Genomic DNA, 19,030 nt, shown 5'->3' with positions numbered 1-19,030 from the left:
CTGAGAATAACCTGTAATTGATTTACTGAAGTGCTTTGACTGCACAATTGATAACAGATAGCTAAAAGTTATCAGATGGGTTGTGTTTTACATGTCCGTTTATCTTAATTTGACTCATACACTTTATAGCAACAATCATCTGTTGTGTTTTGCATGTTCTGCAGCAGCTGACTTGGATGAACTGCAGGCTTCAACACAGCCTCTCATAAAACTGCAGCTCCTGCATCTCTGCTGTAATTAAAGCCTCATTCAGTTAACCCCTTGCTGCTGCAGAAAGCAAACAATCTACAGAAGATAAAATTAGATTCAGTGTTACATAATGCATTATTTTCTGTGCAACAGTGGAGGATTATTGCGGGAGGCACCAAATGCATCCCCAAATCAGAGCTTCCAGTAGAGGACGAGGATCCTCAGTCTCAGCCAGCAGCAGCGCCCCCCAGCAGTCGCCTCTGGCTTCACCCCAGTGACCTCAGCATCGCCCTTTCAGCCTCCACGCCCCTCTACCCCCCTGGCAGGATCATCCACGTGGTGCACAACCATCCTCCAGAGTCATGGTGAGAGAGTAGATTGTAAAGATGTCAATCTTCACTGTTTGGTTTGATGTTTGAGGGACACATCATCATCTTTGTACAGAACGTACATTTCATCCAACATCTCCAGATCAGAAACGGTCAAGTGGTTGCATAACTGTTGCATGGGCACAGTTGTCTCAAAGAATATCTTCTATTTGTTTCACACCTGTGGCATTAATAACTGGCAGCACAGTGGAAAAAGGTGTATACTGCATACTTGTCACAGTGTGGGTTTACAGTGTGTCACGCTGCACTCCTCTGTTCTTTTATATGCACCGACCTACTGCTGCACTGACTATTATCACATTTTATGCTCAGGTTTATATTTATATTTGAAGGTGAAATTGAAAGTAGATTGAAACATCTAGACATGGTCCAGCCTGAATTTCAGCAATGATAGCTTTTTATTTCAAACATAGATACCACCCATTACTTTAAAGCAACAAAAATACAGATTTTATTCATTGTGGCCTGTATCAAAAGTTTTCAATGTCAGGCCTATTGAACTTAACTGTGTGCATGGCCATGCAAGGACCTGCAACATTTTTGTCACATCTGCTCTTTGGCTGTTCAGAGCCAAGCCCAGGAGGCAAATGTTTGCCAGGAGGCTAATGCTAATGTTACTGATTCAATGTGCATACATTGATATTAATAGTCTTAATATTATTAGTGTTGATATTAGGGGTGCACGATATTATCGGTTTGGTGTCAATATCAACAGAAATTGTCTCAAAAAGGCAAATATCTGTATCAGAAGATATCAAAATTTCTTCCGCTATGTACATCTGATATTTTGCGTGTGTATTTCAGCATATATCGACTGTAAATTTTGTCCATATATACTGACAAATTAAAGGAGTTTTAGGCTGAACCAACAGACCTATGCCAGTTGAGGTCTTTTTCTTTATTTATCCTCATTCTTTATACTTAAAAGTGTTTTAAAGGACTAAAGTTTGTTTCCGTGGTCATCCTCAAACCTTAAAGTGTGTCAAAAAGGACTGAAATTTCTTGTCTGAAAAGCATAATTAAATATCAGTATCGGTATTGGCTAAAATGAATCTGTACATGTCAGATATCAGCAAAAATCCAATATCGTGTATCCCTAGTTGATATTAAAACTGCAAAGATGGGCTGTAATCTACAGCCCAACGACAGAAATTTTTTTTCCAGTTATATAATAGCTGGATTCCTCTCTACATACATATGTTTGGGAAAAGTGGGGGGAGCTCTTCCATGATCTGACACACCACACACCGCTTTCCACATTATTATGCAAATGACATTTTTCCTCTTATTTTCCTAAATATTAATGCAAATGATAGTTACAATGTTACAATGTTACAATGTCATTTAGCAGACGCTTTTCTCCAAAGCGATGTACATTTGAGAGCAAGAACAACACAAGCAATGATCTAGACAAGAAGAAACAACATCAGTAAGTGCCATCAAGTGCTTCAGGTCCAATTGGACGCAAGTGCTGCCGTGTAGAGTTTAAGGCAGAGTACCTAAAATATACGTTGTTTATGGAGGGGTTTTTTTTGTTTTGTTTTGTTTTGTTTTTGTTTGTTTTTTGTTTTTTGTTTTTTTGTTTTTTTTTTGTTATTAGACAGCAACAATGAATCAAGGAAAATGTGGGATCACTAATCGCCATTCATTAGACTTCACAACAACTATTTACCAAGTACCAAGTGCTGGATCATTCCCAAAGAGCTGGGCAAAGAAATCCCAGAAGTAGAGCAGGACAGTGCGAGCTAACTATAGTTGGGAAACTCATTCAACCACTGGGGGCAGCAGTGGAGAATAGTCTGGCTGAGACTCAATCTACTACTGGGGACAACAGTAGAGAATTGCCTAGCTAAGTGCAAAGTGTTCTCTGAAGAGCTGGGTCTTTAGCCTTCTCTTGAAAGTAGACAGGGAGTCTGTAGATCAAATGGAGTTGGGTAATTCATTCCACCATTTAGGGACAACAGAGGAGAAGAGTCGAGCTAGTGACTTAGGAGCATGATGTGCTGGAAGTACCAGGCGCCTTTCGCTGGCTGAGCGTAGTGGGCGAGAAGGGGTGTAGACCTGGATGAGGGACTCCAGGTAAACAGGAGCAGTTTTAGTTACTGCTTTGTAAGCAATGATTAGAGTTTTGAATTTAATGCGAGCTGCAACTGGAAGCCAGTGTAGAGAGATTAAAAGAGGCGTGACATGAGCTCTCTTGGGTTGGTTGAAGACCAGACGTGCCGCTGCGTTCTGGATCAACTGCAGAGGTATAACTGTGCATGCAGGTAGGCCTGCCAGTAATGAGTTACAGTAGTCAATACGTGATATTATAAGAGCCTGTACCAGGAGTTGTGTAGCATGCTCTGTCAAGTAGGGTCTGATCCTCTTGATGTTGTAGAGGGCGAAACGGCAGGACCGAGCAACCGAGGCCACATGGAGCTTGAAGGTTAGCTGGTCATCAATCATGACACCCAGATTCCGGGCTGACTTAGTGGGCAAGAGATTATTTGATCCAAGCTGGATACTGATCTGCGGTTCCATAGTGGGACTGGCTGGGATGATAATGAGCTCCGTTTTGGGCAGGTTGAGCTGAAGGTGACGTTCCCTCATCCATTTAGAAATATCAGCAAGGCAGGATGAGATCCGAGCTGAGACAGTTGTGTCATCTGGTGGAAAGGACAGGAATAGCTGTGTGTCATCTGCATAGCATTGATAAGAAAAGCCATGGGAGCGGATGATTGCACCAAGTGAGGTGGTGTATATTGAGAAAAGTAGGGGACCAAGCACAGACCCTTGAGGCACCCCTGTTGATAAGCCATGCAGTTTAGACACTCCTCCCTTCCATGATACTCTAAAAGATCTCCCTGTGAGGTAGGACTTAAACCACTGTAGGGCAGATCCTGAGATACCAAGTGGAGAGGAGGATTTGGTGGTTTACTGTGTCAAAGGCAGCAGACAGATCCAGCAGTAAGAGAACTGAGGACTGACCAGCTGCTCTGGCCAAGCGAAGTGATTCCGTTACCGACAAAAGTGCAGTTTCAGTAGAGTGGCCCCGCCTAAAGCCAGACTGATTCTGATCAAGTAGATCATTGTTCTGCAAGTGTTCTGAGAGCTGGTTGAAGACTGTGCGCTCCAGTATTTTTGATAGGAATGGGAGAAGTGAGACCGGCCTGTAATTTTCAACCAGGGCTGGGTTGAGAGTGGGTTTTTTGAGCAGTGGTGTAACCCGCGCTTGCTTGAAAGCAGCTGGGAAAACACCTGTGGACAGAGAGGAGTTAATGATACAACTCACAGCAGGGCTGATTGTGGGCTCAATCGCCTGCAAGAGATGTGATGGTATCGGATCGAGGGGACAGGTTGTGGGCTTAGAGTCAAGCAGAAGCCTGGTGACCTCGCTCTCACTTAGTGGAGAGAATGAGCTAAGTGATGCATCACTAGCTGGTGGCAGAAAACTGAGTTGGACAGGCTCAGAGAATTGGTTGCTGATGGTAGAAACCTTGTCAGTGAAGTAGGAGGCGAACATGTCTGGAGTCAACATACTGGAGGGTTGTGGGTTTGAAGGAGAGAGGAGCGAGTTAAAGGCAGAGAAGAGTTTGCGTGCATCAGTGGCAGCACAGATCTTTGATTGATAGAACGCCTTCTTAGCAGATTTTAGAGCAGAGGTAAAACAGGACAGTTTTTGCTGATAAGCACTCAAGTTAGTGGTTTGTTTGGATTTACGCCATTTTCTCTCTGCCGCCCTGAGCCCTGCCCTTTGGGTTCTGATGACCTCAGTGAGCCGGGGACAAGGTGGAGTATTTCGAATAGGCTTAGACACCAGAGGGCAGAGTTTGTCCAGAGAGGAGGTCAGTGAGGAGCAGAATGTGTCTGTGGCCTCGTTAACAGTGAGTGTGAAGGACTCATTACATGAGGCTAGTGCAGCTGAGACCTTGTCAGACAGCTGTGTTGGGTCAAGTGACTGAAGGTTTCTGCGGTATGATCTTAATTGAGTAGTAGATTGTTGAAGTTCAGGTAAGCCAAGTGAGAACTGAATGAAGTAGTGGTCAGAGAGGTGAAGTGGTGTTACACTCAGAATAGTCAGAATATTTTTTAAGTCATTAGCCGTTAAAGCATAATTCAAATGTTTTTGAACAAACTTCATAATGATAACCTTTATTTTTAAAAAATAAAAACATCAAAATGCCCTGTTCCGCATTATTTTGCAAAATGGAGTTTTAAAAGATTGTATAGGTTGTAAAGAACTGTAAATGGTAATTTGTTGAATTTGCAGCATTAGGAGGTCATATTTACTGAAATCAAATGCTATTTCAATCAAAAACATCTTACCAGGCAAAGATACATGTCAACATAGGAGCCCTTCTTTCATATCACCTTCACAATTCTTGCATCCAATGAACTTGTGAGTTCTTGGAGAGTTTCTGCTTGAATTTCTTTGCAGGATGTCAAAATAGCCTCCCAGAGCTGCTGTTTTGATGTGAACTGCCTCCCACCCTCATAGATCTTTAGCTTGAGGATGCTCCAAAGGTTCTCAACAGAGCTGAGGTCAGGGGAGGATGGGGGCCACACCATGAGTTTCTCTCCTTTTATGCCCATAGCAGCCAATGACACAGAGGGATTCTTTGCAGCATGAGATGGTGCATTGTCATGCATGAGGAAAATTTTCTACAGAAGGCACTGCTCTTCTTTTTGTACCATGGAAGAAAGTGGCCAGTCAGAAACTCTATATGCTTTGCCGAGGTCATTTTCACACCTTCAGGGACCCTAAAGGGGCCTACCAGCTCTCTCCTCATGAATCCAGCCCAGAACATGACTCCGCTACCTCCTTGCTGACGTCACAGTCTTATTGGGACATGGTGGCCATCCACCAACCATCCACTACTCCATCCATCTGGACCATCCAGGGTTGCACGGCACTCATCAGTAAAAAAGACTGTTTGAAAATGAGTCTTCATGTATTTCTGGGCCCAGTGCAGCTGTTTCTGCGTGTGAGCATTGGTTAGGGGTGGCTAAATAATAGGTTTATGCACGACTGCAAGCCTCTGGAGGATCCTACACCTTGAGGTTGGTGGGAATCCAGAGGCACCAGCAGCTTCAAATACTTGTTTGCTGCTTGTAATGACATTTTAGCAGCTGCTCTCTTAATCCGATGTATTTGTCCATCAGAAACCTTCCTCATTATGCCTTTATCCGCATGAACCCGTCTGTGCTCTGAATCAGCCACAAATTTCTTCTATGTTAACACGTATCTTTGCCTGTTACGATGTTTTTGATTGAAATAGCATTTGATTTCAGTAAATATGACCTCCTAATGCTGAAAATTCAATGAATGACCATTTTTAGTTCTGTACAACATATACAATATTTTAAAACTCTGTTTTGCATAATAATGTGGAACAGTGCATTTTGATGTTTTTATAAAAAGAATAACAGTTATCATTATGAAGTTTGTTCAAAAACATTTGAATTATGCTCTAACGGCTGATGACTTGAAAAATATTCTGTCATTTGCGTTTATATATATATATATATATATATATATATTTATTTATTTATTTTTTTTTTTAAGTTTATTTTTGGGCATTTTGTGCCTTTATTTGACAGAGGAGAGGACAGTGGATAAAGTCGGAAACGGGGAAGAGAGCAGGGAGAGACATGTGGCAAAGGGCCCCAGGCTGGACCCAAGCCCGGGCTGCCCACGTACATGGGGCGCGCGCCCTATCCATTCTGCCACCTACGCCCCATTTGCGTTAATATTTACGAAAATGAGAGAAAAATATCATTTTGCATAATAATGTGAAAAGCGGTATATAGACTGTTTCATACATCCGTTGTATGGGATATACTTCGCTTCCATCTGGGAAACCTCCCATAGTCTGTGTTTGGGAAGGGCAGACCCTTTTGACAGGAAGAGGCGAGCTTGATTCAACAAAATGCAGGAACATCAGTGCCGACTCAAAAAACACTGATAAGCAAAAAAACAAACCGATCGGCACTTGTCGTAAAGTTTTATGCTTTTATTTCCTTTAAAATAAAAGGTGTAAAACTTTACGACAAGTGCCAATTGATTTCATCAGAGCAGACCCTTTGAAAATTTGTCAGTTGGATAATTGGACAAATGCCCATCTTTCAGTTTTATAAAAGGCCAATCACAGTGCAAGACAAATGATGTAGTGGGTATGCACAAGCCCCGGTGACTAAAGAACATAACATGAGCTCAACAGGCAGGCGCTTTCCTTGTGTACTAGCAGGGGAGCCGGTAGGTGAATCAAACTAATACAAAAGTTGGTTAGAAAATGATCAAAAGTCACTTTTGTTCTTCTTTTTATGAAAAAAAGCTGTCAGTTCTTATAAAGACTGCTGCTATTACTACATCCTAATTATAGTCAGTTGCTTCCTCAGCAGCCATTATTTACCAGCTTGCAGTACAGTTAAACCACATCCATTGCTACCACATCGTTTCTTAAAATGACACTGATTGGTCCATCCGTTCTCAGACTTTACACAACCTTTTCACATTTGAGCTTTGTAAGATGGATCTGCCTGATAACAGACTTGGAATCTGCCCAATCCAATCCATCCCCTTTGTAAGGTTCCCTGTTCCACCCACTTTTCTAAGTGCTGTTGATGTATTTGTGCAATTTAGAATATTGAAAGAGGCCTGTGTGATATAAGAAATAAATACCAATTCTTTAATTTATGGGGAAAAAAATTACCCTTTTGCAAAAAAGAAAAAAAAAATTAGTGTGAAGCTTCAGTGTTTCCCACATGTAGACTTAACTTGGTTGTCACGCCTCAGAGTATTGACAGCCAGTTCATTTGATTTTGGAGATCGACTTACTGATTGAGCCATCAATCAATAAGTTCACAGTGGTTGTTTGTTCTTCCCCATTCCTGCTCAATGTGATGGCCACAGACAAACTCTTATCCCGTTTCTCCTTTAAATCCACTCCTTCTCCTCTACAGCTAAGCATTAACTTCTGCCATTGTTTAGTGCATGGATCTAAAATATGACTCGATACAGAGTTCCTCACATGGATCAGCTTCCTTAAAACAGTTCAAAGGTGAAAACAAGTCTAAACTCAAGTCATACTTTGAAATGATTTAATAAAACTTGCTTGTGGTGATGTGGGTCTCTAAAGCAGAGCGACAGTGAGGGAGAAAAAGAGGTGGGTTGCTTTGTCTGTGTGTGGAGTAATGTAGCAAGATGTGCCAATTTAAGGGGAAAAAAACACAAAAATAAAGGCAACAGTGAATGAGTGGAGTTAATATGACGATAAAAATTAAGGCTCCAATTGGTTCAAATGTTTGATTGCAATCAATCTCAGAATTTATGTAGTTAATCGAAATATTCTCCCTATTTTGAAATGCCACTATTTTGCATTTAAAACTTTCTGTTTAATTTTGGATAAATGCTGTCATAAACTATGGGTAGTTTATTTCCTGTTCAGATGCAGACCTGCCTTTATTTTGAAAGAAAGAAAGGAACTTCATGTAAATCAAAGATTATGACACAAGATTAAACAAGAAAAATTGACTTAACTATGAAATGGAAATTAAATAAGTGAGGAGTTAAAGGTAAATGTTTGACAACACAAGATGCAGATTCCATCTGATCTCGGTCACTGAGCTGTCTGTGGGACAATAAAGGGGCAGCAAAGCAAGCAATTAATCACATTTAAAAACCAAGCAATAACCCTCAATGATAGTTATATTTGTTGTAAAACACTTGGGTCTGCAGTAGTGTATCTCAGGTTAAACTACAAAGTTGTACAGACTGTGTAATTAAAATGACATTTTATTAGGCTATGCCCTGATTCCATACCATAGAGTGAGTATGTCTTGTGAGTAGTGCATTTGGGCAGTCTTGTTTTTCAGGATACCACTGGAAGACAAAAACTTCAAATTAGGTCCATGAAGTTGTAGCAACCTGATTTAGATTAGATTGCTGCTACTGCAATGCCTCTGCATTTGTTTAATTCCTCAGGTAAACTAAGCCGACTGTTGTGAGACTGCTGTTTTCACCCAAAGTTTTCCAGTGATCAACATACTCTCTTGCTCTCTCTCTCTCTCTTTAGTTGTGGTCAGGAGGAACCAACCTACTCTGCTCTATGGGGGGACAACAAGGCCTTCAATGAGGTCATCATATCACCGGCCATGCTTAACGAGCACATGCCCCACATGGTGATGGAGGGCCTGAACAAGGTCTGTTTAGTGTGTATGCACGTGGATATGGTGATGAGGGTTATGGTGGTGAAATGGCTTTGGATTCTTGTTCTTGATTTTCATCACTGAATTGGCGGATGATAAGTATACGTTGATTGCCTCTTACTGTAAAAAAACTGACGAAAGGGTGATACCACTTGAAGAGTGTTCATATCATCCTACGGGAGATGTAGTGTAAATAGACTTTTATTGAAAGTTAAAGCTTCTGTAAGGAACTTTTTTGTTTGTGATGATTTTGGTGCCTCATTGTGGATAATTCAGTTTGTAATACAGTTTATTTTTACCTGTGAAAATTGTATAAAAAGGATAAATAAACAGCATGTAGTGAGCAGCCATGTCTAAAATCTACCCCATGGTTTAGATTTTAGAAAGTAAAAATAACTCAATAACATGACCATCTCAGCAGTGGTATCCCCTTGAGAGTAACTATTGAATATTTGGGAGATTATAAAGATTGTGGCTGTTAATTTTTTATTCTGAGTACTGCCAATTGATGCATGTGATTCATCATTAACCTACAACTTACTGCATCTTTTGTTTTCACATTGTTCCAGTTTTAAAGCATGGGAACAGTTCACTCCTGGTTGGTTTCATTGTATCGTCTGATCTTTTTACATGTATGACTCACAAGTGCTGAACATTTCTGAGGGGTGTTAATGTGTTTATTTGCATGTGATGGATCCTATCCAGGGACTTTTTTCTCTTGTGTGTGATAAGTTTGTTCTTCTGTGTTTGTGTTTATGTGGTTCAGTTTTAGTCCGTGTGGGCATCTGTGGAAAGATTTTCAAAAGTTACATGTGTATAAAGAGAGTGTGTGTTAATGTCCACTGTTGTTCTTCTGTAGTATGATACCTCTAATGTTTCTGCAGGTGCTGGAACCATTTTGTCCCCTGTCTGAGCAGGAAAATGTGGGACCAGAGGAGCTGGGAGTCAATCACCATACCAGCAGTATCTCTGTGATAACCTCACAAACTGAACTTAACTCTAACCCCCTCCCCACTGATCCCTCCTCTCCCACCAACAAAGTCCCGCCCTGTCCCAGCCCCCTTAAACAGGCGAAGCCTACCCCTCTGACTGTCGTTGCTTCTTCGTTTCTTTCAGAGCCTGAATCTGTTCTTCCTCCTCCTTCTCCTCTTCCTCCTCAGTCTGACTACACTCCTGTGTCTGAGCTGAGCTTGGTGTCTGTACCCCCTCTTTCTAACAGTCCTTCAGACCCTCAGGCAGCACTTTCAGTTGCTGATGATTCATGCATTCCTCCACATACCCGGTCAGACCCACCCAACTCCAGCACTTGTGCAGATGTGATTGCTGCTTCTCTTCCTGAAAGCCCATCTGATGAGTGTAACTCTGCTCAGATAGAAAATTCTCCAGTAAAGATAGTAACATCACATGGCACTTCACAAAAAGATAAAGTTTGTCCTGTACAGGTGCCAAGCAGTTCTGATTCAGCTGTGTAGACTTTTGACAATCAGTATTACAGACCTCAACAGAAAGAGCCTCAATGTAATGTAAACGTTGTGTTTTATGAGGTATAATCCATGAAAAAACATTCTTCATTATTAGCCACTGTTATACATCTGTTCAATGTGAGGGACATTTTTCCTAATGTAGAATCCAGGATTTGGAGTCAGCCTTTGAAAGCGACTGCAACCAGTGTTTAAATAATCATCACAGAGGGTGGAATAGAGAGTCCAATGAAGAATGTTGTAAAGGACTGAAAGCTACTAAACTCGTGAAGCCACCTTAACAAAGTGAAAACCCCTTCCCTCCAGCATTATTTCTTTCCACTTGAAACCAGTGGCTGGTTGCTGCAAGTCCAGACAAGTTCAGTGGATACTTTTAAAGAGACGTTCAGGAAAAGTAGTAGAAAAGGAAATTTGAAAGAATGTGAGCAGAAGGCAAGTCGAGGCAGCTGAAGCTCATGGTTATATGATCTTAATCATATTGAAACAGGATCCTGGAATACACCAACAGTTACTGGTGTTTATAACAGGCTAAAGAGATTAAAGTCCCTGTAAAGTGATAAGAAAAATGTATTTTAGGTTGCTTGTATAACAGGCCACTGTGCTATGAACCACCAGGCCAAGTTTATAAAATTAAGCTTCAAAATCATGAATAATGAGGCAGTACAATCTGCTCTAGGATGCCCTGGGTGTTACCGAAGCCACACCTACTAACAAGAAGTACAGTCCTCTCAAATTTTAAAAATGCTACAACCTGAACAGAGGACTCATCTGCCTGCTATGCTGCTGTGTTGAAATCTTTTTTTAAGCCACCAGAGAAACAATCACATACATGTCATGACAGGCAGACGGCAAAAAAGTCTTAGTTTCATGTTGTCACCCCATATTTAACTCTTCAGGTATTCCTTATTTTCTCACTTCTATGAAGTTATGTCCTTCTCTCATTCAGGAGACGTATTTGGTTTTAAGTTGCTGCTTAAAACAATTTCCTGATGTTGCTCCTCAAAATAAAAATCTTCAATGATGATTAGCATCTGAGGCTTTTATTATAACAGTCTAGGCAGGAATAGAATGCTGTTCTTTAGCTTCGCTAACAGACATGAGGGATGGAACTGTGGCTGTTTGTGAAGAGACAGACACAACCTGCTTCATTTATTTATCCAGGACTAAAGACAAGTGAAATTTGGATTAATTCACACCTTCAGCAAGTAAGATGTTTGTTCCTGCTACATCTGGTTCAGGGGAAAAAAATAGAAAAGCACTCCATCAATTAGCCTGCCCTCTGACCTTGTGGTGAACTCTGGTCAGAGTGCAGCTGCCTTGTTCTGTGCAAAGCAGAGACAGAACCTGGGGATTAAATTTACTGTTTTCTGGCACAAATCACTATGTAATGATGCTTTTAATGACTTGTAGGCCACTGTGGCTGATAGATTTGGCAAATTTATTTCATAATGAACATAAACACAGCATGTAGCTGACTGTTAATTTTCACTGAAGGCAGTACAATCAGCAAACAACAGACTGTACTGAGATTAACTACTCAGGTATTTTCTGTCATGGCAGCGTTAGGGGTTCAGGGTAATTCCCCATCAATACTGGTGATGTCATGGGCTCAGATATTTGCCCTGCTCAAATAAAACCAAGCCTGGAAAGAGGTGAACAACTTTCTAACAGTCTAAATTCAAAATTCAGTCACAAATAGTTCTCAGTGATTTCATACGTTTACAGCAACCTTATTCCAACATATCCAGTGTGTTTAGACACAAATTTGGATTTTCACTTCACAGGGACTTTAAATGTTATGGTTCGAAGAGAAAAAAATAGCTTTTCACAGACTTGCATGATGAGTCCAAACCCACCTGCTTTCTGTTAATGAGCTGCATCTTCCAGCTTCCCTCACATCAACCTTTCATTCCTCTCCATTCCCTTCACAGCTACGGTACATTTGGTCAAGTGCTGTGGCATAAACTCACTAACCCTGTTCCTCAAGCTAACAAGTTTTCTTTGTATTCCCAAAGTTTCCATGACAACCTAATTTCTGCCACATTAACTGCTCTTTCTTCCTCCTTGGCTTGGGTTTTTCAGTCACTGCAGCTCTTCAGTGCGGATATCATCCCTTCCTCTTTTTTATGCCTTTTTGAAAGCACATATTCAGCTCCTCCTCAATCATAATCCCTTCAAGGAACTGTCAGTTACTCATCAGCAGCAAATGGAGCAGCAAGGGGGACCAAATGTGTAAATGTGGAGTACTCTTCTGAAAAAGTCACTGCTCAACAAGTCAAAAAAATGTCTAATTTCCTCTGATTACTGTCAGTGGAGGGGTCTTATTAACCAGACTGAAAATTGGAGGTATTTTTATGGTCTCCATCGTGCATCTTGCACTGCAATGTTGCAATGTACTGTCATTAATTATATATGTTGTGAATCTATGGCTGTAGGGTTGTCAGTACTTTCTTAAATAATTCAAAGTTCTGTGTTTACGTTTAAGTTTCTCTCTGGGTACAGAAGCTGCAGTCTGTGGTCATTTTTTGTTGTGCATTTTGATGCAAGATGTGTTTTTTGATGATATAAGTGCCAAATGTTTGCTTTTGATCATCTTGTTTTCATGTGTCATTGGCCAAATTCATACATGTAACATCTTCACCGTGTTCCATAACATCATCATCATAATCCAAATATACTAAACATGTTAATTTAATTTCATATTTAACTTCACATACTCAGTCTTTGTTTACGCTTATTTTCATTTATTTTATGTTTTATTGTTAAGTGATTTTAAAATTGTTTTTGTCCTTCCTGTTTTTAAACCATATTGTTCCTCCACTAAGTGTTTAAACCCCATTAAAGTTGACCAAATGTTTGTAACCATGTGTCTATGTGATTTGCTGTATGTGTTGTCTTGTACTCACAACTTAAACACACAGCTATGGTATCATGAAGTGAGACTCTGTTTTCTTGAATGTTTCTAAGGTTGCACACACCGTTGTCTCCTGGCTTACTATTCCTCATCACTCTGTAGGCCTGCCGTAGTTCTTGCTCAGGCATCATGACTCCATCGTGGGTGTTTAATGTCAGATAGAGTAAGAGAGTAGGTGTAGGCTCACCTTTAGATGGCTCTTGCATTTATCTGAACTGCACTTGACTTTTTAACACCATAATGATAGATGTATTTTTATACACTGTTGAATAAAGATGTAGTGGGTCCTTGGATTATGTCATTAAACACTCACTAAAGGTGATCCAACTACTTGTGATCTTGTATTTAATGTGCAGGTGGAATATAAACTGAATATTTTTATGTTTCCAAGTGGCAAGGGGTTACTTGTCAGTGTGTGTATTTATTTGAACCTTCTGTTTTCTTTATAAAAATGCTTAGATTGAAGAAAGATGCAGCTTGCTTTTATACAGATAATTAAAAAATATGTGTGTCCAGTTTCCCTAAGATTTAGGGAAAATATTCAGAAATTAAGCTTGTTAGTTTAAATTTAAAATATAGATGAGTACATCAGTAGTAAATGTATCTGGAACTGACTTTCTCCATCAACCCCATAACATCCCCACCTGCTCTCACTCTCTTGCCTTTATTTTTAAGTCATGTGTCTGTTTATACCTGTGTGCTTGTAACAGGTGCTGGAGAACTACAACAAAGGGAAAACTGCTCTGCTGTCAGCAGCCAAGATCATGGTGAGCCCCACAGAAGTGGACTTGAACCCAGAGACCATTTTCATGGATGCTTCGGCAACTTCTCAGCAGCCGACACCTACAACCCACCACCGCAGGAACAGTAGTATTCGGTTAGTACACCAGGCACTATTGAGGGTCAGTTGTACCCTAAAAGAAAACATACACCAGTTTGTTAGCTTCTCTGACTAGTCAGTTTCCCCTCTCAATTAATACATATAAAGCAGCACCTTTATCTTAACTGTATGGCTAATCATGGGGACAAGTCTCTTTAAATTGAACTAATCTAGCCAGCACTAAACAATACTACTGCTACTAACTGCTACTTTATTGTCTTCTCAAAATCACTGTTTCTGTCTGTTCCGTTTAAAAAAACAAGACAAAAACCATTGTTACGGTAAGCAAAGCATGCTAATACTAATTCTGCATAATGTGCTCCCTTCTTTCAATGCACGCATGCACGCTGTCTGACCACAGACCAGTTGCAACGTATGGTAGTATTCAGTTCCCACCTCGCCCTCTCTGGTTTAGCCCCTGTCCACAGTCAGTGTGAACTTCCTGCTAGTGATGGTTGAATTAAGATGTTAGTTCTCCTCTAGAGGCTTAAACAGGAGCATAAGTGCACCAGGATACACCCCTTACATCCCAGTCTCTCCTTTTCTCTTTTCTTTCTTCCTTCTATGTACTGTTTGCAAGTGTTAACATTTAGTGTGTAGAATCTAGAGATTTTTTTTAGTACTAATGCTTCCCTGTCTTTCCCGTTTTTAACACTCCATAAGTTGTTTTGACCCGTTTTTTTATGTCTTGTCTTGTGTGTTGGATCCCTTTCCCTTCCTTTCCCTTTTGCTACTCTCCAACCCGTTCTTCTCCTCTCCTATAGTTCATGTGCCCAGTCTGAGATATCTCTGGATGGTTTCTCTGAGTGCCCTCCTCCCCCAGTGCCTGTTGTGCTGCGTGGAGCACGGGAGCGCCTGGCGGTGGAGCTTAGGGACCGCAAAGCACCACTGGCTGTTATGGAGAGCCTCTCAGATGCTGAGTCTCTCTACAGTCTTGATTCCCGGCGCTCCTCAGCTGCGCTAAGGGGTTCGCCGATGCTTAGCAGCCTGCCGTTCCCTTTGGATGCCCCGATCCCAGAGGAGAACCCATCACTTAGCTCTCGCACTGAACTGTTGGCTGCTGACTGCCTCTGCCAGGCGACGCCGGAGCACCTCGGTGAGGTTGGGCCCTTCTTTACCCCTCTGGAATCCACCCCGGATTACCCCATGCGGCTGTCTCCTGCCACCCCTCGCTACAGCCGACACCATTCCCCAACTCTACTTAACCAGAGCGTCTCAGCTCAGCCTTTAAAGCCAGATCTTAACGCCAACTCAAAAATGCTTCCTGATGGAGATCACCAAGAGATGCCTGGTGTGTACAGCCCCGGGAGTACTCCCAACGCTCCCCTCAGCCCACAGATTGGTTTGAGACAAATGGATAGGGAAAAAGAAGATTGGGAGATGGAGACAACAGAGAAACAGTTAGGAGCGGAGACGGGGCCAGCAGCTTCTACTCCTCCACCCCAACTATCAAACGGAAACCCCAGTCAGGCGGTGCTGGAGTTCGCCCAGTACTTAGACTCTCTTTTTAGATTGGATGGCAGCAGCTCTCCAACTCTGGACCTGTCTGATGGGGAGTCGGAATCAGGACGGGGCTCGTTCAGTCAGGGTGAATGTCTAGGAGATGGACAGCAGCTGGATGACAAACAACTTCTTGCCAGAGCAACACTGGAGCCTAACCTCGTCCCCAAACCCCCACGCACTTTCGCTGGATCTGCCGACCCTTCCTCTGGCATTTCTTTGTCACCCTCCTTCCCCCTCTCGTCCTCTGAGGAGCTCAATGACCTCTCACCAGGAGAGGGTGCCCTGCCAGCCATACACTCCCTACGAACATCTACCCCTTGCCACTGTCCTGAAGAGAACACACTATCATCTATGGTGTAGTGTCCTCGCAGGACTCCAGTGTCCTTTGCTCTGGACCAAGAGGTGCAGTCATAAAAACATATCACAGTATATGCATGCCATGGAATGCAGTCACTCATCAGAGCTCAGATGACAGAACTTGACTGACCAACTCACAAACTATCTCCCATCTTCAGGTTTCTCCTTCGAACGCTGTTGATAGCATTTTCACACTATTGCAATGACTTAGAAAAAGAAAAAGATACCTCTCTCTGCATGCCAGGGGGCTGTTCTGCTTTTGGGTGAAAATGAATAACTGTAGCTTCACAATGCCATTCCAACACTACGTTGTCTCAACAACTTTGAGACGCAGCAGCAGCATTACTTAAATTCCCTTACGTCATAAAATCAAAGGGGAGATTAGTCACATGAGCAGGGATTTAAAAACTATTTCAAAAGAGGTTGGCGTAGGCACATCATCCAGGTTGATGTACCGTTAAACTTCCTGCACCCTCAGCAGCTCCAGCTTTTATTTGAGTTACTTTTTTTAATCAGGAATGTGAAGATTGACATAATTGTCAATCATAAGAATGAAAAGATACGAAATGTTCCTCAGGTCTTTAAAGAATTGACTTTGAGAGAGAGAAAGTGTGTTACATTGGTGAGAATTCATGTGTCTTAAAATGTAGTGATTGTGACAAAGTTATTACAGACGCCTATGGATGTTTTTGAGTCTTTTGGTTACTCTTTATAGTGCATGAAGATTTTTTTTCTTTTTCTTTTTTTTTTTTAAGAGATGCCACTTAGATTACATTTGGATACTTGCACACATCATTTTGCTCAATTAACCCCCTTTTGCCAAAAAATACTACATTGTATTGCCAAATGTATTTATGAGATGTAATTTTGTATATGTGTATGGATATTGCTTTATATAAACACAAGCTATGTTCATTAATTCCTTCCCCTAGCCATTCTGTTGGTTCCCATATAGACTGTTACACAGCAACACCACAGAAAAAAATGCCATCCTTACCTTAAAACACTGCCATAGCTTTCATTTTCACATACAAAATCCCTGGATCTTGGGTTTACACCAATAATGAACTTACTTATAGTTGTTCTATTCTATACCTTTCTCTTTAGGGAGCTCTTAGCAATGTGCCCGAGTCTGGGTGTGCATGCTTTATGCATTTCAGAGTAGCATGGCGGTATAGAACAAGTTTTGTCATTACGTCACAGTAAATAAGCTCTAAACTTGTCCAGAATTTAGAACATGTATGTGAACGTTTGAGAGGCTGGTGTCAGTGGATAGGACCAAACTGCGTCCCAGGATATCATTTCTCTTGTTCTCAAGGTGCTCTCAGTCATCATGGATGTCAAGGTGTTTGCTTCCCTTTAATGTGGTTCATCTCAAATCTCACTGAGGTTGAACTGGATGAATAAACAGGCTGGAACGTCATGTATGCCAACTCTTAACCAATATGTGGCAAAAACAATCTTCCATATCACTCTGGGTGTAACAGGTGGCTCACAATTTGCATTATTTATTACAGTTAATGTTGTTATCACTTTTATTGCTATATTTGATGGTATTATTATCCTTATTGCTCTTGCAACAGATTGGTTTGATGTCAGTGGTTTTTATCTGAGTTTTTTGGGACAGTGTGGAGAACTTTTTAGACTTTCCCAAATGTAAGAGTTATATATAGTTCCGCTTTTTTTCTGTCTGAGTGGAAACGTATTTGACATTCTTCCATGGCATGGTGACAATATGTTCTTTTTACAAATGTTTCATTTTTGGTAAGAAAGGCTGCAGTGTGACAGTCTGCTCACAGTGACCTTTTGGTGTAATGCCACCATCAAAGCCTGGAGTCACCATAGTGATCTGCATGGTCTCTGTACTTGGAAAATGATTTGCTGTGGTTACTCACAGCAGGCACTTCCAGACATTTTACAATCTGACACTACTCAAATCGGGCTGCCAGTCCGAGTAGGCTCTCACGGGATAAACCAAGGTTTGGCCAGCAATTTTCTACATTTCCAGCTTGCAGCGGGTCATACACTAGAAACTGCTGAAAGAGGCACTGTAATTCTTTCCACCATAATGTGTACAGCACCATCTTCTATGTGTAATTATTTATGCGGATGTCAAAAAAGGTGAATTCCAATAGACTCATATAGAACTATATAACAATAAGGAGATAATGACTATAATAAAGATATCAATATTGCCACATAGAGAAAAAAATAATTTGAAAGTTATTTATTCCAACTATTGGCAGATTTATGAATTGGTCTATATTGAAAGAGGAATAATTCAATGATGTCTTGTCCATGTTTACCTGGTTTGCTTCCCTTCCTCTCCTGCCCCATGATGCGAATGTATTTAATCCCTCCCCACACTGCCCTGCCTGTAATTAAATAAATTGCAAACTATGAAAGAAACTATAAATTTCTGCCTTTTTTCTTTCAGCATATGTAAATATTTGAAATTTTCTGGCTTAATATAAAATGTAGAGATGCATTTTGTCTTCACTACAAACAAATGCATGGCTGAAGTGTTGTGTATGAATATTATCAATACCTGGCTATTTGCTATGGTACATATTTTCAAACTGATCATCTTAATGCTTGTGACTATGGATCTATGAAGGACCTAACATTTTGCCATTGAGCCCATGCTGAATAAGATTTGGCTTTAGATATGATGTAAAGAATGTGTCATCACTTTTACAACTGCTGAGTGCTGAAGGAGTGTGAGTAAAGATGGTATGAGTTGTTCTGAGCTATATTTAACAGTAAGTGTAGGTGCAGTGTACACAGCAGATCTGATAAGAGATAAAAATCTACTGTTGAGCGTTGTGGAGGTGTCAGGGGTCAAATGATTGTGTGTGGATCAGAGATGTCTGTTTGATAACATTAGTGACACACCTTGGACCTGTCTCACGAAGTAGAACTACTTGGTATTTCAAGTTTACTGCACTGAAAAACCTTTATCGTGAGAGTTGTACTGCCAATATCTGCCCCTTGGAGCAGTGTTTAAGAGAAGTATACATACAGCACATTCAGAAAGTATCCAGACTCCCTTCACTTTTTCAATTTTATGTTGCAGCCTGATGCTACAGTCATTTAAATTTATGTTTGCTTGGCTTTCACTTGAAGT

General features: G+C 41.0%; 1 protein-coding gene across 3 annotated transcripts in view; it reads left to right on the top strand.

The window, feature by feature from the left end:
• dagla (diacylglycerol lipase, alpha) overlaps positions 1-18,312 on the top strand; it is a 59,420-nt gene extending 41,108 nt beyond the window's left edge. For 2 of the 3 annotated variants that reach the window (XM_041812230.1, XM_041812308.1), the window contains exons 17-21: positions 343-554; positions 8,636-8,762; positions 13,874-14,040; positions 14,307-14,324; positions 14,808-18,312. In XM_041812230.1, the coding sequence (XP_041668164.1) occupies positions 343-554; positions 8,636-8,762; positions 13,874-14,040; positions 14,307-14,324; positions 14,808-15,906 (1,623 nt within the window). In that variant the 3' untranslated portion in view covers positions 15,907-18,312. The remainder of the gene's footprint in view (positions 1-342; positions 555-8,635; positions 8,763-13,873; positions 14,041-14,306; positions 14,325-14,807) is intronic. The other variant, XM_041812397.1, reaches the window with a different exon arrangement.
• The last annotated feature ends 718 nt before the right edge of the window (positions 18,313-19,030 follow it).

This window comes from Cheilinus undulatus, linkage group 1 (assembly GCF_018320785.1).
Source record: "Cheilinus undulatus linkage group 1, ASM1832078v1, whole genome shotgun sequence".
NCBI classification, from domain to species: Eukaryota; Metazoa; Chordata; class Actinopteri; order Labriformes; family Labridae; genus Cheilinus; species Cheilinus undulatus.
The sequence above is the reverse complement of the archived record's forward strand: the minus strand, read 5'-3'. Positions and strand labels throughout refer to the sequence as shown.